Source organism: Seriola aureovittata, chromosome 7 (assembly GCF_021018895.1).
Source record: "Seriola aureovittata isolate HTS-2021-v1 ecotype China chromosome 7, ASM2101889v1, whole genome shotgun sequence".
Classification (NCBI taxonomy): Eukaryota; Metazoa; Chordata; class Actinopteri; order Carangiformes; family Carangidae; genus Seriola; species Seriola aureovittata.
Window position 1 is genome coordinate 12,625,805 of NC_079370.1, and position 26,400 is coordinate 12,652,204.

General features: G+C 41.4%; 2 protein-coding genes across 3 annotated transcripts; one reads left to right on the plus strand and one right to left on the minus strand.

Moving 5' to 3' along the window:
* The first annotated feature begins 2,854 nt into the window (after positions 1–2,854).
* Positions 2,855–9,504, plus strand: LOC130171723 (neuronal acetylcholine receptor subunit alpha-7-like). Its single transcript, XM_056379834.1, has 10 exons — positions 2,855–3,209; positions 4,572–4,711; positions 5,214–5,258; positions 5,452–5,561; positions 5,646–5,725; positions 6,016–6,183; positions 6,664–6,858; positions 7,332–7,418; positions 7,556–7,665; positions 8,251–9,504. Exons 1-10 carry the CDS (start codon positions 3,158–3,160, stop codon positions 9,142–9,144), a joined length of 1,881 nt encoding a protein of 626 aa, XP_056235809.1. The 5' UTR covers positions 2,855–3,157; the 3' UTR covers positions 9,145–9,504.
* Positions 9,505–12,799: 3,295 nt separating this feature from the next.
* On the minus strand, positions 12,800–25,055 carry snx27b (sorting nexin 27b). 2 transcript variants are annotated; one of them, XM_056381525.1, is made up of 13 exons: positions 24,626–25,055; positions 19,772–20,003; positions 19,214–19,406; positions 18,986–19,050; positions 18,793–18,897; positions 18,581–18,659; positions 17,533–17,696; positions 17,330–17,419; positions 16,702–16,851; positions 16,477–16,605; positions 15,729–15,788; positions 15,584–15,632; positions 12,800–15,447 (listed from the first exon to the last, which is right to left on the minus strand). In XM_056381525.1, exons 1-13 carry the CDS (start codon positions 24,955–24,957, stop codon positions 15,380–15,382), a joined length of 1,716 nt encoding a protein of 571 aa, XP_056237500.1. In that variant the 5' UTR covers positions 24,958–25,055; the 3' UTR covers positions 12,800–15,379. The 2 variants fall into 2 exon arrangements, with proteins under 2 accessions (XP_056237500.1, XP_056237501.1); XM_056381526.1 differs by having other exon boundaries at positions 15,570–15,632.
* Positions 25,056–26,400: the final 1,345 nt, after the last annotated feature.

Below are 26,400 nucleotides of genomic sequence, written 5' to 3' on the forward strand. Positions count from 1 at the left end.
TTCAGTTCTCTTATTACCAAATACAACATCATTTTTCTCTTGACATCTTCAATCCCCTCTTGCCTCCCCAATCAGCTATTTTATTTAGGGCTTCCTGCACTCGCTCAGATATATGTTTCATGTTTCTGCTGCTTTTCGGGATGCCTCCAACATCCGCAAACAAGTCAAGACCAAAACCTGCCCAAATGTCTTGAGAGAGATCGTTTTGATCATCTTGATGTGGAATAGCATCAGGCTAATTACACTTCCAGATGGTGTGCCATTGTCAATACCTGTGCCATTAGAGAAAACTGCATTACTCTGTCCTTCAAAAAGTCATGAATACGTTAATTACGTAAGTGCCCTCGTATTCCTGCTTCATATAGCTTTATAATGGGCGTGTCCTTCCATAACATGTCGTAAGCGTTCTCAGTGTAAAGAAACACTGCCACTACTCCCTCTTTATTTATCACATTTTTATCTCAGAGTCAAGGAAGAGCACATGGTGTTCCTCCCTCTACAACAGTGCTGTCAGTGCAATAGATCTGCAGTATATGACCCTGCGTGCGTGGCATCTTTCCCTGGTTTTAAAATTGTATGCTTGTTTCCAGGATGTGGGAAGAGTTGTTTCTTTCCATATATTATTTATCAGAGCCAGTATTTCATGTAACATTGCATCACCTAATCTGTTAAACAACTCACAGCTTATCTCATCCTTTCCAGGAGCTGTTCTTCCCTTTCTTTATAGCTCCGCACAGTTCTTCCAATGTAAAACATAGATTAACAGCATCAGCATTAGCTTCATTTACCTCAAGATTGGATATGTGTTGCCTCAATTTCTTATTCCCTTTCCATATACCTTCCTTGCCAATGTTTGTTCCACTGAGAAAAGCCTTAAACTTATTCTCACACAGTTTTCTTTCTCTGTATCACTTGCTGCGCCCACTCCCTCCTCCTCTAATGCTGGCTTTCTCTTTTTCTTTAAAACTCATGACATTTGGTGAACTGCTGCCCATGTTTCTCCAACAGATGTCTCCCCACCTAGACCTCCACAGTATCTTCTCCAACACTCTTCTTTTACAGACTTAATCACTTTCCTAGCCTTAGCTCTCAACCTTTTATATTCTATTGCTTTGCTCTCAGTACTTTCTCGATGCTCTGTTGGCATGGTTCCTACCTCTGACTACTGTATCACATGCTTTTATCACCCATGGGACACTTATTTTCTTTATAGGGATGCATTCATATGCATTATGCAATATCATTGCACACACGGTGTTATTCCATTCATCTATTGCTCCCTCCCCATTTACACTCTCAAGAGTGTCATCACATTTTTCATCTGATAATTGGGAAGAACTGCTCCCAGTCTGACTCACTGTGATCAAAGTCTTGTTTTTTATTCTCTCGCTTGAAAGCTCATGTACCCCAGATTTACTACGCAGCCGCATCGGCAAGGCTCAGATAGTTTTTATTTGCAGTTGTGTCCTTAAGTACACGTTTGAGGCACTAGTATTTCCTTTGCATGCCACGTTCGACTTCACTACAGTCCAGAGGGACAGATTGTAACTTTGACTCTATACTACATTTATTTGACAGTAGTTACAAATGAGGATTTTTACATATTCACAGCATATGAAGATCTGAAAAAATATGTTTCTTATTACAGATTAAACACCAAACAAGATACAAGTAGAGCTGAAATGATTATGTGATTGAGAGAAAATAAATTGGAAACTAAAATGCCAAACATGTTTTCAGCTTCTCAAATGGTAGGGTTTGGTGGTTTTCCTGTCAATAATTTTGAGGTTTAAACTACTGGTTGCACAAAACAAACAGTGTGGAAGTGTCTGTTTGGGCTCTGAGTAGTTGTGAAGGGCATTTCTCACTGTTTTCTGAATGTTTACCGACCAAACAACCAGTTATTTGAGAGAATAATCTGGGCAATAATGAATAACGAAAATAATCATAAGTTGCAGCCTCATATAAGGTATGAATGAACAGTAAAATGCTGCTTACACATTAATGCGTGAGTAATCAAAATATAATATGTAATAGTCTAACAGTCACAGAGGCCATTTTTCTGCATGAAGTACTTTTACGTATGATACTTGTGAATACATTTTCTGCATTATACTTGCAATAAGTTTTCAAATTTCGACGTGTTACTGGAATGTGATACAACCAAAATGACACATGTACAGTATGTCGCTGAAGCAGGGTTTTCCCCTCTGTATACTTAAATTCAAATGTATAGAGTAAATGGACTACAATGATAGGTATTACCATCTGAACTGGAATAACCTGCTGTCTTGCCCAAGCTTATTATGTCATGTGGCGTTTAGAGGACTAAAGAACTGGTGTGCAGTGCATATGAGCTTTTACCCCCAGATTGTCTGGCAAGTGATGTTTTGCACTTTACCAAGCTATCCTGTGGGTGTCAGCATTACTCTGTGAATGTGCTGATGTCAGATTCAAGTATTTAAGAAGCAGCTTTCAAACAGAGTTGGATGGTGAAAAGGGACAGACATGTTTCAACTGGTTTAGAAATCTTTCCTTCTAGGTCACTAGTGTGTTTACAAGGAAAATATTTATTTTCCTCCGTCTATCTCCTTTTCAAACATTGAGTTAAAGACACCTGGACGACTGCTACTGTATAATACCATTACTTGGATGGCTGACCATATTCATAAGAGTCCCTCAAAAAAACAAAGCCACTCTTGAGATCCATAAAAGCATAAAAAAAAAAAGCACATAGGTCCATGGTGAAATGATAGACGATGACTGACATGTGATGACAGATAAGTGCATATCAGAAAGGCAGTGATGAGCAGAGAAGCATGAAGGGTGAGTATGAGCTGTGGCCCGGGGTACACCTGGCTCTCAGAAGCTGATTGACTCCAACACACAGCATCTTCCTCTTCAGACGAGTATTCCTTTCACTGCGCTTCTCACCCACTCCGTCTCTGCTGCTCCTTCTTCGTCTCCCTTTCTCCTCCCTTCCCTGCTCTGCCACTGCCGGTATCACACTCTCTCCACTTATTCTCCACAACCCCTCTTCTCTTCTCTGGATCTCTCTCTCTCTCTCTCTCTCTCATCCTCCTTCATCTGCTCTGTCTCTCTCTCTCTATTTCTCCCTCTTCCACTCTTTCTCCTGTTCAATTCAGATGAACGCAGTATGTGGCAGGCTGTGGCTCTTTGGCTGTTGATACTCGCGACTCTGCTCCGAGGTGAGTGACTTTCGTTGGTGCTTTAAGTGAAACTGTGCTCGAACAAGTGTGTGTTTTGCTTTGCGTGCTGTATACTACATTTGGTCTTCAGTGTCTGTGCCACTGAGCGGTTTGTGCTCCACAACTGTGCACAGCAGCTCACGCAGAGACTGTCTGTTGTTGTGCAGCCAGACACACACGCACAAAAAAAAGATTTATTTTTATGATGAGTAAGCAACAGTATAAAATGTAATCATCTTTACTGCAGACAAGAGAACTGAGCTGTGCAATTTTATGTAGATGGACAGATAGATAGATAGATAGATAGATAAATAGATAGATAGATAGATAGATAGATAGATATGCTGAAAGAAAGAGAAGGGTGATTATGAGGCTGCCAGAGGTTAATTTACTACGCCTGGACATTATGGGCACCAGGGACTATTCATGTAAATTATAGGCGTACCATCTGTGGAGCCATATTGATATTAATTATGGTCCAGTAAGTGACTATAGATTTGACACCACACAGTGAGTGCATAAATCTCAGAGCATTCACTGTAGCACTCTCACTTCACTGTATGTGGTTTGAAAAGTTGTAGGTACTGTTTGGCTGCAGAACAGGGATTGTGGAGCTATTTTAAGTACCTAGTAGCTTTTGAACAATTCCAGTGTTACAGTTACAATCCGCCAACGATATAGCTGCCCCCTCCACATCGTGGTGATCACATTGTGGAGAATGAATCAAGAGTGAATCGAAGCCTTTGGTGGAGTTATAGGGCGAAGAGAGAGAGAGAGCTCCTCGCTTTCATCGTCGTGAGTGCTGTGTCTGTCTGTCTGGGGTGTTTCAGTGTTTAATGACCTCACTATTTCCTGCATAGAATGAAAGTGACATTTTTACAGCAGTGGAAAGAGTCTGACTGTCTGCTGGTGATCAATCAGAGACGTAACTGATTAGGAGGAAGGGATTTTTTTTCTCTCTTTGCTCCTCTCTCTTTTTTCTTCCTGCCTTTTCTCCTCTCTTTCTCTCACAAATACTTATTCTCTTTCATCAATTCCAATACATATATTTGTGCTCTTTTAAGAGCAACACCATCTTTGAAACATTACCTCCAATTATACCTCTAAAAACCCACCCTTTGATTTACCTCCACTGCAGCATGTCCACTTAGTGTGTGTGTTATTCTCTTTCATTCACCTGGCCTACAAATTATACACCACTATTTTTCCCAAACTGTCATTGTAATCACACCGTTTCTCTGCTGTAGCCCTCCCTTCAGTGCTTTCTCGTGATCTTTCCTGACTTTAACTGTCACTTTTTCTCTTCTTTTGATATTCTCCCATTTTTCCACCCTCTCTCTTCCCCTCCATCAACCCGTTCAGTATCAGTGCAGGGTCCTCACCAGCGCTTTCTGCTCAGGGAGCTGCTGAGGGACTACAACCCCATGGAGAGACCGGTGGCCAACGACTCCCAGACTCTCACTGTTCAGTTCTCCTTTACTCTAATGCAGGTCATGGATGTGGTACGCATGTAGTGTAATTGCAGACTTTCATGCAGTCACACAATGCATACAAACACAATTTTTTTCAAGGCTATCTTAAAACAATACTCACATGCCCACATGTACATTTAAAGAGTTATTAGTTGCTGCAATTACTGGCTATGAAAAGATCCCCTTCTAATGCAGCCCCAATGTAAAAACGCATTCAAGAGTTCAGCTGGAATTAACATGAGTCCTCATCCGTGTGAATTAGTCAAATCACACCTTATGCTTATATTAGCTGAAGCTGAATTTAGGAACGTATTTCAAGACAGAACAGGACTGTGGATTTTGTCCTCTACACTTACAATGGAGTCATATTAGACAGGGATCTTGGATGGAAGCAACAACTGTAGTGACTAAAATCTCCTTAAATGGTGCCTGAGTATATTGTCTTTGTCTTCACGGGGTTAAAACGTGTGAGCTTATCCTTAAATAACTGAATCACATATTCTCTCTTCCCTTTGCTTTGTATCGTGCAAAGGATGAAAAGAATCAGATCCTCACCACAAATGCCTGGCTGCAGATGGTGAGTGCAATGAAAAACATTAATAACCTGATATTGATCTGTGTACTGAAAATTCTGCAAGCTGTGTGGACAGAATAAACCGAAGTAACAATAATATGGAAAACCACAGTGACAGCGTGTGTCTTATGTGTGCCTGTGTGTATGTATCTGAGCGCTTTTTGTTCATTATGTATGTTGTGCTTGTGTCTCTCAGCAGTGGTACGACCACTACCTCCAGTGGAACCAATCAGAGTATCCTGGAGTGAAGAACCTCCGTTTCACTCCCGACCAAGTCTGGACACCTGATATATTGCTTTACAACAGGTACGTGGACATATAATCGCACACAAAACACAGTGGCCTCCGCTGAGCTCTAACCTGCCTCATCACTGCGTTGTTATCCTTCAGCGCTCATGACAAGTTCGATGCCACCTTTAAGACCAATGTGCTGGTGAACTCCAGCGGCTTCTGTGAGTATCTGCCTCCAGGTGAGTTTTTATTAAGCAGCACTTGTCCTCAAAACCAAACTACTGTCTTCAGTCATTCCGTAATACACGCATGCATTAGTCATGCTGCAGCAAATTCATCCCAAGAATATTTACTGCAATCAAATATTTTCTTCTTCGCTTACTTCCAGCTCGCTGCACCAAACAACATTTTTAATCAACTTTTTCTCCCCTATTACATTTTACTTTAATTAACTATTACTTTCCTTTCACTGTGAACTATTTTCTCCTGTTTTTTTTTTTTTGTTTGTTTTTTTTTCCTGCTTGTCAAGGAATATTCGTCAGCACATGTAACGTGGATGTCAAATGGTTTCCATTTGACATCCAGCGCTGTGAGCTGAAGTTTGGCTCCTGGTCATTTGACGGCTGGCTGCTGGACATCCAGATGAAGGAGGCGGACGTATCAGGATACATGCGCAACGGAGAGTGGGACCTACTGGGTAAAACGCACTGTCAGGCCCCTGCATGACAAACTGTGTTGCTTAGTAACTGTGCTTACATTACTGTCATACACTAATGTAACTGTAAAGACATAAGGATTAATTAGATTTATATTTAGATGTGTAGCTAGATTTTAGCAGGAGAAGTTGGGACTGTGCCGTATGAACACTTCATTGAATGAAAATCTGATGACAATACACTTTTAGATTTGATGTTTTTATGCGCGTTCAGGCACTTAAAGTATGCTAACATAATTCCTGCAGAAACAGTCCATAATTTTAATAAGTCAGATTTCTACACTCTTGTCTCACAGCTCTTTAAATTCCCATTTCCTTTTTACTCAGTGAAAAATATTCAGCAGTTCCAACAAAACACACTTCATTAGTTATACTGAGTTTCAGAGATGTGTCATTTTCTCAGCTGTCTTGTTTTTCCGAATTATAATGACTCCTTTGCTGCGTCTGTCCCTCTCCTCTCAGAGGTCCCTGGAGGTCGTCATGAGGTTTTCTATGACTGCTGTGCAGAGCCTTACCCTGACGTTACCTTTGTGGTGACATTGCGGAGGAGGACCTTGTTTTACGCTCTCAACCTCCTCGTGCCGTGTGTGCTCCTCTCCTCCATGACCCTGCTGGTCTTCCTGCTCCCTGCCAACTCCGGGGAGAAGATCAGCCTCGGTGAGGAATGAGGAGAAGAACATGGACATAACAATAAGAAAATGGGGAAACTCGAGATGCATCTGTTATGAGATAAAAAAAAATATATATATATATATTTCAAGCTGAAAATTCTTTACAATTTCTTTGTGAAATCACAGACTTATTCCACTTCACTTTCACTATTTCACTTTTCACTCACAGCTTTCAATCAGGTATACAGAACATTTGTGTGGTGTCAGGAGGGCTGAGATGGAGGGAAGCAGAGACAGAGGAAAGACAAAGATAGAAAAGGCGAGAGGGAAGATGAGAGAGAAAAATCAAATGAGTTTTCCAAGGTGTGTCAGGAAGACAGATGAGTGTGGTGAGAAGTCAAGTGCAGCATACAAAATATACTGTTCCACTAAGTGTACGCATGTACTTTGTCTCTTAAGAATTCTCTCTTCTCTTTTCTTTGTAACCCACGGCTCCCTGGTGTCTTGGTCTGCCTCCAGGCATCACGGTTCTGCTCTCTCTCACAGTCTTCATGCTGATGGTTGCAGAGATTATGCCCGCCACTTCAGATTCTGTGCCACTGATAGGTCAGTTTTGGTTTGTTTTTTTTCTCTCAGGGCACATGTGTGTATCTGTGGGTTTTAGTGGGTTTTTAGGCACGCTGACACTGTTCATAGCATACAGATTACCTGCACCCTTATGAGCAAAATGTCTTCTGTCACAGGTCAGTACTTTGCCAGCACCATGGTGATTGTTGGGATGTCAGTAGTAGCCACAGTCATCGTTCTCCAGTTCCATCACCACAACCCCGACAGTGGGCACATGCCGCGTTGGGTGAGCTACAATGATGATAAAATATAAATGTTATTCATGGAGCAATTTTCTGAACGGCACTGAAAACAACGGTCAAACAAATATCATGAGAAATCATAGTAGAACAATACAAGCTTAAAGTGGCTAAAAACAATGGAATAAAATAGAAAAAATAACATAAACTATCCTAATCAGCTAAAATCAGGTCAAATTACATGATAAAGGTGTGATTTTGGAAGTGATTTAAAAGAGGACCCAGACTCAGCGAAGCAGATGATTCCAGCTTTTCAAAGCTCGACAACCCCTGGTCTTGAGTTCTGGATCTCAGATCACATAAAGGTTTGTAAGGAATTCTTAGTATTATAGCTAAAAGTTAAATATTACATTTTAAAATCAAATATAAAGTTAAAAGACAGCCAGTGCAGTATGAGTGTTTTAGTGGTTTAGAAAACCAAGCATTGGTCAAATCTTTGCAATGCTCTTAAACTGATTTAAAAAAAAAAATTTAATAACATGGTGATTAAATGGGATGCAGAAGATTTTAAGCTTAAATGTGCATCTATGCTCTTTAAGTCTTTCATCAGTATATGTCTCCCTGTCTGTCAGGTGCACTTGGTTCTGCTGCAGTGGGTTCCTTGGTTCCTGCGGATGAAGCGTCCAGGCGAGGGAGCGGAGCCAACTCTTTCCAACAGCCAGGCAGACTCTCAGAGCAAGACCCTGTCCTCTCCTACCACCACCACTACCACCATCACCATCCCCACCCCAGTGCCCTCCATCCTGCCGCAGAGCCTCAACTCCCTGCAGGCCAGCCTCGCCCAGCTCAACCACCCTCTCCCACACTCACTGCCTCACAGGCCCAACTCCCAGGCTGTTATCCTCCCTAATCCCAGCCACAGCCACAGAGATCCCAGCCCCAATCCACACTCCCAGCCTAATGGTCATCTGCCTTACATGGGCTTCCAGACCTTCCAGACTACCGCAGAACTGGAGCCAGTTCAGAGGAGCAGAACCACCAGTCATGGGAGGTTTAACAGTGGACCCGGTGGAGGAGAGGGAGAGGGTGCAGCAGGAGCAGGAGGAGGACCGGCTGGAGATACACCAATCCACCACCACCTCCCATCTTCCAAGTTCGGGAACCCTCCGCTGGAACCTCCAGTGTCCCCTGACCCTGACCCATCAAGCGCATCCTCTGGACCCTGTGCTTTAGAGGCTGGATCAGGAGCAGGGAGATCAGCTGTCATGCACACCCACAGCAGCGTGATGCGGTCTGTGGCTGTGGACAACCAGCTGCAGGCTCTTCTGGTGGAGGTGCAGTTCTTAGTGGAGCGTGTTCGTGAGCAGGACCGGCAGCTGAGTTTGGCGGAGCAGTGGCAGTTTGCTGCAGCTGTCATCGACCGCCTGTGCCTGGTGGGATTCAGTGTTTTCAACATCATCTGTACCATCGCTATCCTGATGGCTGCACCCAACTTTGGAGAAGCACTGTCAAAAGACTTCCTCTGAGAGGCCACAAACAGACATTTGAGAGTGAAGGGGATGTTAAAGTATAACACAGATAAGGATTTGTTGGAAGCACAACTGCTGTTAATGACACTGGGACAAATAACAGCAAATATTTCCTGCTACAGTCCAAGTAACATGTGGAGTGGACTATGATTTAGAAACATTACAGTTTCATTTCATGTGTTCTAATATATACCGGATCGTGCTCACATTTACTCACATTCTTGCTCACATTCTTTTTGCTGTGGTTTCTATGGATGTTTTATTGATCTTCGAGTGGGCGGTTTGTGGACTGACAAAATCATCCGCTAAATCCTTGACAAATAACAAAAAAGAGTTTTGTAAAGTCAATTCATCCCAGAAGTGTTAGTATTTGTACTGCTGAGAGAGAGAGAGAGAGAAAGAGAGAGATAGATAGAGAGAGATGCGACATAAAGTTGCTCAGTAGAAACACTTTACGCTGATGTGCTGCATGTCCAATGGTAGAGCTTTTTCACTCAAGCAGGATTCCTTTAACAGCTAAGACTTTCACAGTTTCATTAAAACTGACTAGGTTTCCTGTTCGCTGAGCTTGCATCAACTGTCAATGGAGACGCTAAGGGGACTTTCTGATGACAGCACAGAACAATTTCTCTGTGCAGTCTTCTGTTGCACATTTTCTCAAATGTAAATGATACTGCGGTACACATATTTTGCAACCACTGCGATGCATTTTTAATTTAATTTGTTTTCTCAAGATTTTTTAAGTTAATAGGATGTTCAGAATCGTTGCGATCAGTATTTTTACACATGAATGCCCAGTTCCAGAAATTAAAAACAGAAAATCATTCTTGTGATGGGATGATTATATCAGAGATTAATCTCTGCATCACCTTCAACAACAGTGTTAGCTTCACATTATACTGTATACCGTGGCCATTTCAGTGTTATGGAAGACACTAATGATTATCCAAACAAAGCAAAATGCAGCTAAAAGAAATATTTCAAAGCTCCAATTTTTATTAATGTGAAACAGTATTGTCTTCCTGTGCAGGCATTGATGAGGTTCAGACTCATAGATCATGTCAGCTTTTCTAGGAATCCTTTTTCACAAGGCTTTTTATCTTAACACACACCTCCACTCATCCATCCATTCACACACACACACACACACACACACACACACACACACACACACACACACACACACACACACACACACACACACACACACACACACACACACACACACACACTCAGGTCTATGCAGAAAAATATCATCCTCATGACCCCAGCTTTGAATGTGAATCATGACATACATTTTGCAGAAGTGTTGGACACTTGAATGCCAATAAGTTGTGACGGACTGAGCTGTAAACATTGTGAAATAAATTGTCTCGTCTTTTCTACTCTCTGGACATGCATCAGATTTTCTATTCTCTGCCTCGGCTCGCCTCCCCCGCGATCGAAGTTTCTAAAAGGACACAGGAGCAGAGGGCAGGAGGCGGGAAGGAGAGGAGAACGAGCCAGAGAGAGGAAAGGGAAGATGGAGGTAATGAAGCACAGCAATAAAGAGGAGAAAAAAAAAAGAAGAAAGAGAGATGGAAGGGGGGTCTTTGCAGAGGCTTAGAGCTGGAGAGGATGCAGAGCGAAAGCGAGTACAGGCAGAACAAGGTGCATGGTTAGTAGAAACAGAGGAGGGAGGAAAATGTGCTGAGAAAGCCAATAGGGACCAATAAAGTTTTTAACTGATTGCTCATTAATGAGAGAGGGAGAGGAGGAAGGGGAGGGGGAAGATGAAGAGGAGTGAATCCCCGCCCCCTTCTCTTCTGGGATGCTGCTGCTTTTAAACTGTACTTAGAGCAGCATTTAGGGGTGACTGGGCATATATTCTGAATTGGCAGGGGGTGTCTTTATCAAATTTATGTTATGGATCTTGGCAAATATTGTCATGTAACATGATTGACTATGAAATAATGCAAACACTTTATGATGATTAAATTTGGTTAATTGGTGTATTGGCACAGCAGTACTCTAAACCTTCATCCCTGAGGCTATCAATTTGGCTTTAAACAGTTTCATCGTAACTACAGTATGTGCCAGAATGGTAGCTCACTATTGGAGCAATTCACTGTGCATTTCAATGTCGTACTGAGCTCCTTTTGTGCGTATTCCTGGTGGGGCTGCTGAGAGATGCAATACAGCCCAGGTAATAAATCTGAGATACTCTCCTCCTCCAGAAACTCAGTCGTCCACCTGCTCTGAGTCGACAGCTCACGCAGAGCTGTTTGTTCAGAGGAGCAAAGCAAACCGACTCACACAAACCGAGCAGGAGAGTGGCATGCACAAAACGTGTCTTTGGTATCAAGGGGCCGCCGCCATGTGTGGTTGCAGTTGTTGCACAAATATGTACACGCACACACACACACACACACACACACACACACACACACACACACACACACACACACACACACACACACACACACACACACACACACACACACACACACACACACACACACACACACACACAGAGCAGCATGAACACGAAACCCACTCACACATCAAGTGGTGAAGTACGGACCCTGCTGCAGACCTAATGCAGTGACCACACATACTCCTGAAGCTCTCCAGCTCTCACACACACACACATTCCACTGTTCACTGACACTGCTGCTGCTTGTGCAGTGCTGCCAGTTCTGTATTGTGTTTGCTCATGCGGAAGAAAAACAAGAGAGGGTGAGAATATAGAAGAGGGGGGGGGATAATACCTGAGCTAAAATGGTTTTGTATTTTAATAGAGTTTCATTTAAAAAATGTCAAAGAACTACTGAAATGAAAAAAAGGTTATGACTACGTAATAATGCAACAATTATGTGCTTTACACACTAATTTCTGGTGTGTCAACTTTTCACACTTTAATAGTGAGAAGGAACAAGGAGATCCCACAGGCTGCCAGCCCATCTCAGGTTTTCCACAGACTACTACACCACTACTTCTGACTGCATGTTTTTGCAACTGTAGAAAATCCACCAGTACAGGGAGAATATCCTGCAGGGTGAAGAAACCGAGCCAATGCAACCCACCTATCTTAATATTTCACAACACTTCATATTTCTTCAATTCCTATCATTTTATTTTTTTTCTTTTGTTTTGGGGATATTACTTTTCCTTAAATGAAGCTTCAAGTTACACATCAGCTTCTTCCCTTCATGTATTGAAGGTTTGGTAGGAAACTGAAACTGAACACTGAAGTCTGATCATTTACAAAATGAGGTCTTGGCTTTTCAAAATTCAGATGTTCAGACATTATATCCCACACCGCTAACAGTCAATACCTATTAATTACTGGGTGCACACACTCGATGCAGGTCGATATAAAACTGCCGTTTCACTGCCTGTTGGGTAATTGTCTCCCAGATCTCATTAAGAGACATTGGAGTTGGGGAGAGAAGAGGAAGGTAATGAGGAGAGGAAGAAGACGGACACAAAGGGAGAGCAGGAGTACGAGTGTGAAATCATCTTTTACAGGATAAATATCACCCTGCTCACTGGGGGTGGGGGGGGGCTTGTGTAATGTAATGTCATGATTTTGGCAGTCAGCTCTCACATACTAGCACTGTCTCAGGTTTCAACACACAATGTTAACACTGAAACCAAAAGCACCAAAAACTTTGCATCAATAAATCAGTTTATTTAAAAGAATATGTTACAATTTATTACAGTAAGCGACGTAACCAAACACTTTGTCTTAAATTTTACATTTCAACATGTCAAAAGAACCTGCAGGGTTTTCAATCCCTCCTCTCCTCTCAGCGTGTCTCTTTGAAAGCCAAACCATATCAGGTGAAAAACTCAACAACAGAATTAAAGATTGTATCATACTGATATAAATAATGCAAGTGACTCTTGACTTTAATTGGAATGAGTGAGAGAATGAGAGAGAAGTGAGCCAAAGAGAGCGCACACCTGAAGGTGGGCAGATCAGACGATGTCTGACAATGGACTGCTTCAGACGTGCTTCACTAAACAGACAAGAGTCCTGGAAAATACGTTCGGCCTTTTACGACAGCGCATTCAGTCGCTCGATTCAAACCTAAACGCATTCAATTAAACCTCTTTTACACATCCACCAAGGTCTGTTGAAGCTCATTAATCACCCAACATGGCTTTTTAGAACAGCACCACACAATCACCATCATCCTCATCATCACAAGCACTCTTAGTGAAAGCCACTGAATCTATAACTCCTTGCTTGCCGATGACAAAAATCGAATCGAGAGACGAATAGGAGTTAGGGCAATTGAATATAATCATTTGTTGACATTCATTGGCTTCATATGATGATCACATGCCCTTATCATGTTATTATTTTACACATCTCTCTTTCCCAACTTATTGACTCGGAGCAAGTTTTTTGTTTTGCACATTTGAAGTTGGGTCTCAGGTCTCGGATAGGCCTGACGTGCAACAGTGGAATGAATGTCTTTGCTTTGACCATTAATTTGATGATTTTGCATAAATCAAGCACATCATGATATAGTTTACAGATTTTTGGAAATATCCTTATTAATAACATGATAATGATTTAAACAGGAGAGCTCATCTCATAAAAGCTTGTAGCAAGTGAACATGTCACATCTGCAGGATTAAGTAAAAATAGTATATAGAGTGTCAGGTTAATGATGTAATTAATGACTTCAGTCAGCATTGCATCATCAGATTATTGTTATTATCATGATTATATTCATCTAAAAATTACAACATTACCTGGGCTTATTTAGAGGGACAGTTTATTATATTACACTGCAGTTATATGATCAGTTGCCACAAAGCCTTTAGTGAATGTGTGTGATCTTCCTATTCATCGTGCTGACGGAGGGTGCAAGCTGCTCTTTTTTGCTCAGAAATCCTCATCCCACTTAACATGAATCTGGAGTGCATGACAGTACAGGAACATACCAGCTACAGAGATAAATAGAGCTGTAAAGAAAGTCTGTTTGAATTACAGGCCTGGTATAAATCCTGTGGGAGCTCCCAGGAACAAAGTAATCACTGGGAGCCAGAAAGCAGGTAGGAAGAGGAGGACCCCTGCTGTTCTACCTGGGTAATACACACTACACACAGTGTACTACACTCTCACCTGACTGGTCAGTGCCCCACATCACTGCTGCTCTCAAAAAAATTTGAATGGAGAGTTAACATAATATTACACACACATGAAAGTTAAATGCATGGCTCTGCACACGCCATTTGATGATGCAGTGCATTATCATACTGTAGTCAGTCAAACATGAACGTAAACTAAATAAGACCTGGCTTCTTCCAGTATTATGCCCACTACCTGATTCTTAGGTTACATTTCCCACATCTGGAGGTTGTAAATACTGTTGGATAAAGTGCAACATTAGTCTAAAGTTTAACATGTTCTTGCTCATGTGTTCAACCATCACAGCTGTCTGCTCTGCGTACCCAGATCTCTAAAGAAAAATGTGTCTAACAGTCCTACAAAACATCTGCTTTCTCTCTCCCTTCTCTCATTTGCCACATTACAATGTTAATAGTTTTCTTTTATAAATGTAGATTTAGCGCCAAACAGATGAAAACTGATGTATGTTCAGCTGTGACTTACATTCTGAGGGCTTCACTCTGGTTGGCCCCTTGCGTTTTAGGCCTCCCACTCCCCCCTGCACACATAGTTAAAGAAGACACTGCTATTCTAATCCATAAATTGAGAAGCAAAGTATCTCCCTGTGGTCAACCCTTAGTATTGCTGATCTGTGTTCCCCTGTATGAGCACTAACAGCTTTCACATTCCCTTGTTGGTCCACCATGAATTCCTTATTTGCTTCCGCTTTCTTGTCCAAGTAGGACCACTTCAGAGAAGACTCAAAACCTCCTTGTTTGCATGTCACATTCCACTTCAAGTCCCTGCCAATAAGAGAAAAAGAAGGCTTGCTTGAATCTGTGACTTCAAGTCTGTAGATGCCTCGTTTCTTTTTGACAGAGCTCTGCTTAATGCATGATTATGATGTGCTAGAGTTCCTGGTTCATGTGTGTATAAGCTTTTTATGCTTCGGTTTATTTGATTTTTTTCATTCGCAGATGTTTGTTGGTTTGCATGTATCAGGGGTAGTTTCTCAGGTTGTGGATGACGGAGTGTAAATGATGACCGTGTAGTTAATAGCTGAGTGTGGCTGGATGTAGGGCAGGATGAGGGCCAAAAAACTGAGTCAATGACGACGGTGTGTAGTTAAGAGGTAACAATCTCCCTTCCTAGGTGCCTCCATCCCTTCTGTGCCTCAGCAGCTGGAAAATATTCTGCAACAGAAAAAGCAATCAGGACAACAAAAACCAAAACACAAACTCAGAGTCAGAAAACAGAGCAATTCACCCAGACTATTGCTGGGTCACAGACTGGACAGAGGCAGGCAAAGCCTTACCTTGCCACACATACCATCTTTACTGCAGTTCTTATTGTCCTTGTCTGTAGCCTCCTCTTCCACCTGCACACACAAACACACAGCAGCAATGAGTCAAGGGCACAAGTAAATGGCTTTTAATAGAGTAGGTTGGTCAGTAAGCAAGTAGTTGGTCCTTACCTCCTTCCTCCACTTCAGCTCACAGAAGACTCTCTCGAAGCACTCATGCATGTAGTTAAACTGAACGTTGGCCGTTCACAGCAGACACAAAGAGAGAAACATGGATTTAGATCAAAAACACAAATCAGTTTTAAATAGTTTACTTTAAAGGAATAGTTCAACATTTTGGAAAAACAAGAGATAGATTAGATACTGCTCTTGTGTCTGTACTGTAAATATATGTAATATATATATATATATATATATATATATATAAAAAATAATATATGGTGGTGGGGGTGCTAGACTATTTCTTGGATGGGACCATTAACTTCCTGGAGACTCTCTGCAGAAAGCGAAGCAAGCATATTTCCCAAGATGTCAAACTATTCTTTGAAATTATAGCAGTACTCATCTTGACCGTTTTTATTTTACTTAGACAGTTAAAGAAAAGCAGGTTCTGGTGGAATGCAACAGGAATTCAAATATAATATTATATTCAGACACTTTCTTTTTTAGAAATACAAAGTTGTTGTGAACACTGCAGGCAACATTCTGACAGCAGAATAGTCAGAAAACTGGTTATCTAAATCATTATTCTATAAAATTGAACACACTGAACAGGAAGATTACCCAACCCGAAAATACATTTCCATCACATTACATACATATAGTTTTCATTTCTTCCCGTGAGTTTTTGAGTTTTTATGACTGTTTTCACTAGAACACTTAGGAGTACAATATCATGTGTAATATTTGTGCTACTCACATAAGGTGTAAATATCTTGACCCAGCGTGGTTTCTTCTCTCCCCGTGCATATTCAAAGCAGAAGGCCATGCCCTCCTCATCTGTGTCCCACCTCTGCATCTCCCCCCAGTCGAATGCAATCACTTGGTTCTGCAACAACATTGAGGCTCTATTACACTCCCTCCATCATACACACAAACTATATTTATACAAAAGTCGAACACACTGACTAACAGTCGCCCTTGCCTCGAGTGTCCCTTCCTCGGTGCAGGCGTGCAGCTTGAAGTGGTGAATGCTGATGGCTGTGATGACGTGGCCTTTACGTCGGGAGTCGCACGAACAGTGGGGGAATATGATCTCGTTGTAGCCCTCGCAACCCCTCAACAAACTCAGATACTGAGAGAGAAAGAGGCAGAGGAGACATGATGCATGATAGTATTTTTACTGATGTTTAACTGTAACTAATCTTTACAGCCATAAAGCAGAGTACAGTCAGATGCTATAGTAACTTAGCAGCCTAAATATTGTGTAAGTATTTACCTGCAGGGTTTCGTCTCTCCAAAGTGAGGGTAATTTATTTATGTTTTCAGACAGAAAAGAACTAACTTACTTTCTCTATACAACTTTTCCCACCAATAATTATTGTCTGTGACACTCCCGTCAAACCTACACTCTCACTGTTTGACTATCTCCACCCCCAGAAGACTCTGCACCTTTTCCACTCAGTTATATCACACACAGCGAAGGGAGACTGAACAGGTAGGTGCGGAGGGATGACATAAGACAGTGAACTATAACAAATAACTCTGGCTCTGTGTGTGTGTGTGTGTGTGTGTGTGTGTGTGTGTGTGTTGCGGCCATGTGAGAGACTGACCATAGACATCTTCTTCTGCTCTGCCAGTTTTTGCAGCTGGTAAGACTTCTGTTCTGCTTTGATAAACCCTTTCTTTACATCATCCACAGCCTGCAAAGACAAGGGAAGATAGGGTACACTGTTAAAAAAAAAAAAACAACAACACACAAACACGAAAAACGCATACATAAACGCATACACACACCACAGACATATGCACATACCTGGTGAAAGAAATAGTTGACAGCAAGCTGGTTGTCATTGAGCAGAATTTCCTCCTCTGTGGTGAAGAGCCACTTGCGCAGGGTGAGGCAGGTTCCTGGGATGGCTGAGGTATAGTTCTGTACATACAGTTTGTGAGGGAACTCGTTGGGGGCAAGCTTACGCACTGAAGAAGAAAGGGATGAAAAAAGAGAAGGAGGGAAAGAGTAAGATATGTGGAGAGACACTCTTGTGTGGTGAAGTCTGCAAAATTAAACAGAAAGAAGAAGAATGCAATATTTTTGATTGTTTTCACTGCATGTGTTTAAGACAAGAAATGGGTTATCTGCATGTTAAAGAGAGATATAAGGTCAGTGATATAACTTATACCACACACATTAAATGTAAGGAAATGCATCTTGATGTCAACCCTGAAACTAGAAGGTAACCAGCCTGAAAGGGCTAGAGGATGGGGAGTGATTCATCATCTTGTTTTTACCCTGAGAAGAATTCCATGGATGTCCTTCTCCACATTACTGAAGGATAAAACATTTTTAACTTCTGAGTTGTTCTTGAAAGAAATACATTTGGCCTCTTGTGACCTGTATGCAAAATATCATCAACTCTTTTTTTAAGTGTACCACTGCTTCTGCCTTTGTAGTCACAGAGAGAGAGCACACAGTTCATGGAGAATAAATTCAGTTGAGCTAAATGGGTTGAAAATAACTACTTGTGATATAGTTTCATTTAGTTGCCTTCTTTAAAAAAAATAAAATTGACATAGCCTTGAACCACACTAGCCTTGAGAAATGAAGACAAGATTGAAGTGAAATAAAAGAAAATATATATACAAACAGGAACTTAGGTATTTATTTTAGACTATTTTGAAAAGGATGGCTTACACTCATGACACTCATGCAAATACTCTCTGCTGCTCACTCATCAGTCAACATTTGCTACAACTGAGGTCCAAGTTTGTGTTGTTTCACCAAAGATGGAAAAAGTTTTCAGAGCGGAAAAATGCATGAGCATACACACAAACTCATGCCTCAGTTATATGTTCTTACTCACCGAAGGTGTGGTTGATGACCTCAAACAGAGCAAAGTAGCTGGCTGTTACACTGTCCATCCCTAGTTTCATTACCACAGCCTGAAAGAGACAGAGACAGAGTGAGAGAGAGAGAGGGTGGAAAAGAGAAACAGGGCAAAGCATATGCAAGAGGGCTGTAATAAGGTCACAGTTATAATGGTTAACAGTTATACAGGCTTGTGTTTGTGTTTACCTGGTAGACCTGGTCTGTAGTAGAGTTTTTGCGAACTCTGACAGTGAGGGTGGTTTTATCCGGCATGGCTATTCTCAACTCCACATCTGACACGCCATTATAGTTCTAGTTCATGAGAAGGAGAGACAATCTGTGCAGTGAGTCACAGGCAGAGAACTACAAAAACAGACACAAATAGGTTTTTCTGTTGTACCTCATCTGATTCAGACAGGAACTCCTGCATGATGTCACTTTCTCCAATTACCCGTACAGAGCACACTGCAGATAAAACACACATAATATCATGCAAAGACTGTGAAATAACAGTGTTTATACAATGATATTGACTCCGTATTTATGAACTTTCTCACAGATCAGTCCATACTTTTTGCCCTATTACTTAGCTTTAATTACTTAATTCTTGAAATCTTTTTCACCTCACCTTTCTCTAAGTATTCTTCCAGGCCTCTGCGTCGCGCATCCAGCTGCTGCTCCGAGAGGGAAAATGGCCATTTCCCTGGCAGCTTGGGGAATGTAAAGTTGGCAAACTCCCGCTTAAGGTTTTGGTGTAGGATCACAAACTCCCGGTAACGCTTGGAGCACAGCTGCCTGCCTGCCATGTACACATTATATACCTGCAAGGAGAGAATGGGGGGTCGAGGCACGGCAAGACAATGATGAAAATGAATGCTCTAAAGCAATGACAGGGAGTTAAAATCAATCTGTTTTCAAGTAACAGTATTTTACCATCAAATCAATTATTTATAATACTTAGTTGGAACAATAGTCTGATCACAGGCCTAGATAAAGAGTCGTTAAAGACGTGGATACTGTGAAATTGTGATTTTTCTTCTATCATCCAGTCTTCTTCTTCTTCTTTTTTTTTACACCATACCCGTTCACTGACCAATCCTCTGATCTCAACTTTCACTTCATCAATTTATGGTTCCAAATTTATCCTCCCCCTCTCAATTAGCCATCTATACAAAAGTGCACCCACCACAAACTTTTCCTGGTTGAGCTCAGTGTGTTTGTAGCTGGGCACAGAAATGGGGACAGCCTGTTTGTCGGAGTAGTCGTAGCAGGACTGAGCTGAACCATCGTCCCCGGGATCCAAGCAGTCAGCCTCCTGGGGTGGGACTGGCAGAACGGCCAGCACCAGCTCCCTTTCCCCGGCCCGGATCAGGTCAACTACTTGCTTATGGGTCGCTCCCTCTACATTCACTCCATTTCTGTCAAATGGAGAAAGAGATGAGAGTATTGTAAATAAATCTTACTTAATCTTCCTGATGTTACTTAAAATATTCATTTCTTTATAAAAAGGTACTACTTATATTGTTTGTGTCTATGGCACATTTAAGGCTGCCGTTTGTATTGGACTGATTTATACTGAAAGCTTTTACAATTCCAGTAGCAAAAATATGAGAAAAATCTTACCATATAATGCAAAAAACAATAGTACTCCAAACTACACCTCCATGATTATCACACTTGCATCCATACAATACATCAATACTGTCACAACAATGACAGCAACAACAACAACGGCAACAACAATGAGAAATCGGTAGGTAGCATTTATACAAGGCTATTGTATTCAAACACTTACAACCTTTCATAATTTTGCATAGTAAGCTTATCTCATGGAGCAAGGCCGAAGATTGAATTATGAGATTCTTAGCAAAATGGATTGTACAAATTACTGAAAGACCTAAACAGCACATAAATTCTCAAAGAAATGGCACACAGTGAATAATGATAGCAGATGGGCTACAACAATATGGAAACAGCTTCTGTTTATGTATGCACAGAAGCAGAAGATTTGTCCTCAAAATCACTCTGGGCTCACACCCCCCCCCCCCCACCCCCCCCACCCCTAAGGAAAGAGACCTTTTGTTTATGGCATTAGCACAGCTGAACATGAGCAACACTGGGTGTGTGCACTTTGGCAGCTGTGTGTCAGACACATGACAGTGTTGATGACAGCGCTGTAGCAACATGGCCTATAGTTAACTATACTCAAAACAGCCACAGCATGTCATCTCAAAGCTCTCAGCATCACCTCTCGCCGTTTCTGGCACATTTTAAAACAAATTCCAATGTTATGGATAGGCTGGCGAATAAAGGCGGCATTTAAACCGTGCCAGAACAAGATTGAGTAAGTGAAATTATTCTGTACTTTACGTTTTGTGCTAATGTAATGGGTTTTGCCGTATAACCAACAGCTTGCAAATATTAGCATGAATACAAAGCTGACCAAAGTTTTATTTGAATATTTTCCAAATACCACAGAAGACAGCAGTGCTTCAAATGTTATTTGCTATTTGAATACAACCCAGTCAGTACCTTGGGGGAAATAATAAACAAAATTTGTGTGGAATAAAGATAGGCTTTTATCTCCTAACACGATGGCTTCCTCAATTAGTTTTGCAAACTAGGTTAATAAGATAAATATGCACTAAAATGCTGTTAAAATATACTTTGAACTTCTCAGAGAGATGAAACTGAATTCTCAAGTCTATTTAACTGGCCAGCCAAGCCATGTCCTCCATGTCCATGCTGCCTAATACCACAAACTGCCATCATTGTTTAATAGCTTAATAGGGCTGTAATGGTATGCAAGGGGTTTGTGTATCCTAATCCTAATCATATGATCCTCAGAGCGTTCACATTTTATGTATAAACATGCCTACAATTTTGCACAGTCTTATTGTGTGAGTTAATTTATGTCCAAAGAGACCGACAAAAGTTGACAATGTACAGTGGATGCTATTGGCAATGTTGACTGGTGGGAAACCACTGATGGATCACATCCTTGAGTCAGCAGTGAACTACAATTACCGCCTCATGGTTGTATGCCTCGGCCAACCAGCTAAGTTGCAGGAAATATGGTCACAATCTCCCTTTCCTGAGATACAGCATTGAGATATGGCCAGAAGTGTTTTTGCAGAACATTATGATGTCACAGTGAAGCTGACCTTTGACCATTTGGATATAAAATGCCATCACTTCATCATTGTATCCTATTAGACATTTGTCTTAAATTGTATCATAGAGCGGTGAGTTATGGCCAACAGCGTGTTTTGTGAGGTCACGTTTGACCTTTGACCACCAAAATTTAACAACACACAAACACAATCCCTCCATCCCTGGCTGTCACGGAGGCTTAAAAAATGGGAAAACCTTATGTTTTGGAGGCAATGTGTGTGTTTACTCCCTCCCTAGGTCAGCTGTGTTTTTAGCAGTGACAAGGTCCTGCTCATTGATTTGCAACATTTCACACTATGATCTAAGATTTAAAAGAGTATTCAAAGTGGACATTTCAAGAAAACAAGTGTCAAAATCAATGTTGCAGAACAAGAGATATAACCTTTTTATATTCTATGCATTCTTTTTCTCTGCCTTGCCAAAACATGCTGCCTGCATTACCAACAATGCATCATGACTAGTGTAGTACTGAGTAGTTTAATGTGGCCACGGGTTGTTAGTGTCAAGCAGAGATGAAAAGGTCTGGTAAACTCACTAACTACACACTGCCAGATTTTTGTCATTTGTGGTCTTCAGCCCCAACAAATGCTGACTCAAGTGACATCACTTGAGGCAATCCCAGACTTCACACAGCTCCCTCTGGTGCCACAAAAGGCTTTATACAACTTTTTCAGACGTGCAGTAGCACTTCCTAAGAACTGTAAATGGACTTTAATTTTTATGTTTTATATGTATCTCTCATAAAGTTATCCAACCATTCCTGGTGTATAGACAAATAGACAAGTTGCTGTCGCAAACATAACATCCAACTGAACCACAGGAACATAGATTAAACAATTTAGGACAGGAAATGCTTCAGATAGAACCAGTGATTTACAGCTGATCTGTTATGTCAGCCATTACGTCATGGCATGGCTTACATTGGCAGGGTAACAGAGGGCTAAAGCTCAGTGGACACAAGCTCTCTGATAACACAATAGCAAGAAATAGCTACACATGAATATATAGTCAAGCCAATGGAGGCCTTCTGAGCTGGAGCCCAAATAACAAAGCTGGTGTTGGTGAGGAAAGATGACAATATAGATAGAAATATGCAAAGAAGAACAGGGGAGGCATGAAGTACAAATAAAACCTTCTTGCAGGTGTAGTAGGAAAAACAGCAAACGTCACCTCCAACACAAAAAACAGACTAAGCATTTTGGCTGCTTTTTCATTCCAGCAGCTTTATGACTATATTATTATCACATGATGTAGTGGCCTTTGCACTTGCTCTATCAGCACTACTGAGCATAATAAACAGCTTTAAAGAGATATTTTCCTACGTGTCCCAGAGTCAGTTTGTTCTGTCTTTATAATTCAAGGTAATAATTAATTTATTTGTTTATATCACTGCTGAAGAGATAAGTGTTTTCCATTTTGCACTCTAAACACTTAGTTGTACATACACAAGCAAAGATGCACACATACATACACTCAATTGAAAGGCTAAAGAAAGAGAGAAGGGGTATTGTTCTGACTGTCTAACATTACACATTACATGTATACATTATGCCATCATCATGAAGCAGGAGGCTGAATAGATTATTCTGCATCAAAGTCTGAGAAGCGGGAGTTGTTTGTAAATGTGCAAAGAAGTATTGATTGCACTGAGAATAGCAGAGGCTCTATACCACTGCAGCCAGTATGCAGGCACTCCACTTCGTATACTTAGTTATTGTGTACATACTGTGCCTTGACAGGGAGGCAGAAAGGATCCATGCACCAAAGTCAATCCTTTGGCTGAATACAACGATGAATGTGTAAAGATCTAGCCATATTTGGGCATGTCTTATCAACTGCATGGAAGAGAGTAGATGAGACAGCTTAACTGTCCCAAATGAGGGCAGTAAAGCATCACTAAGAGTGTACACTGAGGCCACATAAACTATGGATGATACTGACCAAAATAGCTGACATAGGGATGAAATAAAGTGGCTGATAGGCTTTTCTTTGTATAAACTATACAAAAAAAGCACATACATACATCCACATTCTTGCACACAAGCACACAGAAATAATGGGGTCAACAAACTGCCAGGTTACTGCAGACCATCCATTAACAAAGCAGTGTGCAAAAGCCAGCCAATGAAACAGTGAATTTTAGAGAGCGAAGCCAATCAGAATTGAACTGAAGATATCCCTCCCTTTCTGCATCACCTTATTCCACACACACAGACACACTGAAGCGCCAGTACTGATGCTGAGCTGTATGCTGCGTGTTGCTCTCCATAGCAACAGAGCCCAACATCAGCAAACCATCTGCATGCATACTAAGGTGCCAGTGAGGACAACCATCCTAAATGAAGCACACACAACAACCGTGCTCACTGATAGTCACATCAAAGCCACGTGTGATGAATTTACCAAATTCAGTGATGCCGATGGTAACGATTTGACTTGTTTTAACCTTTCTGCTAGACGTAAGCAAAGCAAGCTATACTGGGTGCAGTGTGTAATGCAGAGATACTACACACTGCATCTGTTTAGGATGATGTGAATATGTACAAGGGATGACTTGAGAATGTTTGGCATGCCGTGAACGAGAGGAATAGGTTTCAGTGTGACGGGAATTCCTAATGATCACTGGATCTGTCCTCTCTGACACACACAGACACTCCTTTCATTAGGATGAACGGCTATTCTGCCCTGCAAGAAGACCAGCGAGACAGTGCATGCACACAGACCCTGGTCCCAGCAGAAAGATAGTGAATGATGCTCACATGTCCTGCTTGCAATGGTTTTCACTTATAATCATTCCGAAACGAACGAGTCATTTGTAGGTTACTTATTATATGCATTTGGTTAAGCTAAGACAGTAGCCACTTACACCTCAAGAATCCTGTCCCCCTTCGAAATACCGGCTCTGTCGGCGGCACCTCCCGGTAGAACAGCACTAACATGCTGCAGTGGAGCGTACAGTTCCCCGTTAATGCTCCGTAGCTGCCCTCCTTCGCTAACTTGTCCCCGAACATTGAAACCATAGCCCGAGTCAGACTTCACTATCCGAACAAGCCGTGGGCCTGAAGTAACGGTGGTTGCCGTCTGGCAGCTGCCGCCGGTGCCCGGTGTAACGTTACCGCTACCGGAGCCGTTACGAGAGGAAGGGTGAGGCAACGGAGGGACCGCTGAACAAATTCCTTGTCCCTCGACGTCCGCCATTTTTCTACACTATTTGTATCATCCACTCCAATTCAGCTATCATTAAATATCCTACAAACATTAGCTGGTGGTAGCAGGCTAATCGGCTTGGCTAGCTCACTGACCGAGATACGCCGGAGAAAGCCGACAGAGTCCGACAATAAGCGAGACCGCCCCAGGATGCGTTCCATTTGGATCACTTCAGTTCCCTTTTTGAGTGTGGATAGGCGAGTTCCTGTACAGTTTCCTGGGTAGGCTACATAACTGAATTCTACGGAGTTCCCCTGGGGGCAGTAGAGGAATCAAAGTATGTGTAATTATGATATGTGTAAATTTGTTCTCTCGGATTACAAATCCCTGCACACGATTTATAAACCTTGTTCTTGGACTCATAATCCGTGAGCACGGATTTGCAAATCTATGGGCACTGATTACAAAACCGTGACCACGGATTACCAACCCGAGAGCACGGTTTTGGTTGAAATTATAAAAAAACAAACTATAAACTGTGCGCACAGATTTTTAAACAAGAGCACAGATTTAAACATAGCCCCTTTTTTTTTTAGCTGACACTTGCTGACACTTTAGAAATCAAACTAGTTCGAGAGTGTGGCTAGTTTTATTTTACAGCTTTATCAGCAAAATAAAAAACAGATCTGACTGTGATCCAGTGGTTCCCAACCTGTGGATGAAGAATCTCAGGGGTTGCTGGGGATGAGACAGAAACCTTTCTCTGATTTAGGCCTGAAATATAAGTGAAATACTAGATCGTTTCACCCATTCAGGTATCTAAGATCATTTCCCAACTCATGTCCATACTGAGACTGTAACCTGAGATTATGAGTCACGACCAGATACTTTTCATGGGGTCAGAAGTGAAATGGTTGGGAACCACTGCCGTTCTAATTGCAAAGGGATAAGGATGGGAGACATTGCATCTAGAGCTGAAACTGTTTGTTGATTGACATACAATTAATGAACTATTTTGATAATCTATGAATTGGTTTAACTAATTTTTCAAGTGTAACTTTTGTGTCAAGAGAATTTGATCTATAAAGAAAATAATGAATCAAATACCTGAAGTTGTTCATCATCAAGGCTGAATTATTAAGCATGCAACGCAGAGAACTGCTCTTATGTTTAATTTTGTTTCAGTTTGTTTTACATCATTTGATTAATGTCATAATTGTGAAAGAATTTGCAAAGGTAAGACAGGTGAAACATTTTTTACATAAGCTTGAATTCCTGTCTTATAGAGAGCAAAATCTGGCTTTGCTCAAATTATGCATTTTCCTAAATTACATGTTTTCTCTAATTAAATTTATTAAATGTATAATTAATTAGACGTAGTATCCAGAATAGCCTAGTGTTTCCTGTTTCTTGGTGCAAATAATGAAGTTACCATGTGCAGTCAGCTAGTGCACTGTCCCAGATGGAAACATGGAAGGGACAGAGTACAAACAG

Bases quoted from the DNA above. Each gene is read 5' to 3' on its own strand.
- LOC130171723 (XM_056379834.1), top strand. From the start codon at position 3,158: ATGTGGCAGGCTGTGGCTCTTTGGCTGTTGATACTCGCGACTCTGCTC. The intron at 5,259-5,451 runs GTGAGTGCAATG...TGTGTCTCTCAG, and splicing joins CAAATGCCTGGCTGCAGATG to CAGTGGTACGACCACTACCT. The intron at 7,419-7,555 runs GTCAGTTTTGGT...CTTCTGTCACAG, and splicing joins AGATTCTGTGCCACTGATAG to GTCAGTACTTTGCCAGCACC.
- snx27b (XM_056381525.1), bottom strand. From the start codon at position 24,957: ATGGCGGACGTCGAGGGACAAGGAATTTGTTCAGCGGTCCCTCCGTTG. The intron at 18,898-18,985 runs GTACAACAGAAA...CTCATGAACTAG, and splicing joins TCCTGTCTGAATCAGATGAG to AACTATAATGGCGTGTCAGA. The intron at 18,660-18,792 runs GTAAACACAAAC...TGTCTCTTTCAG, and splicing joins CTACAGACCAGGTCTACCAG to GCTGTGGTAATGAAACTAGG.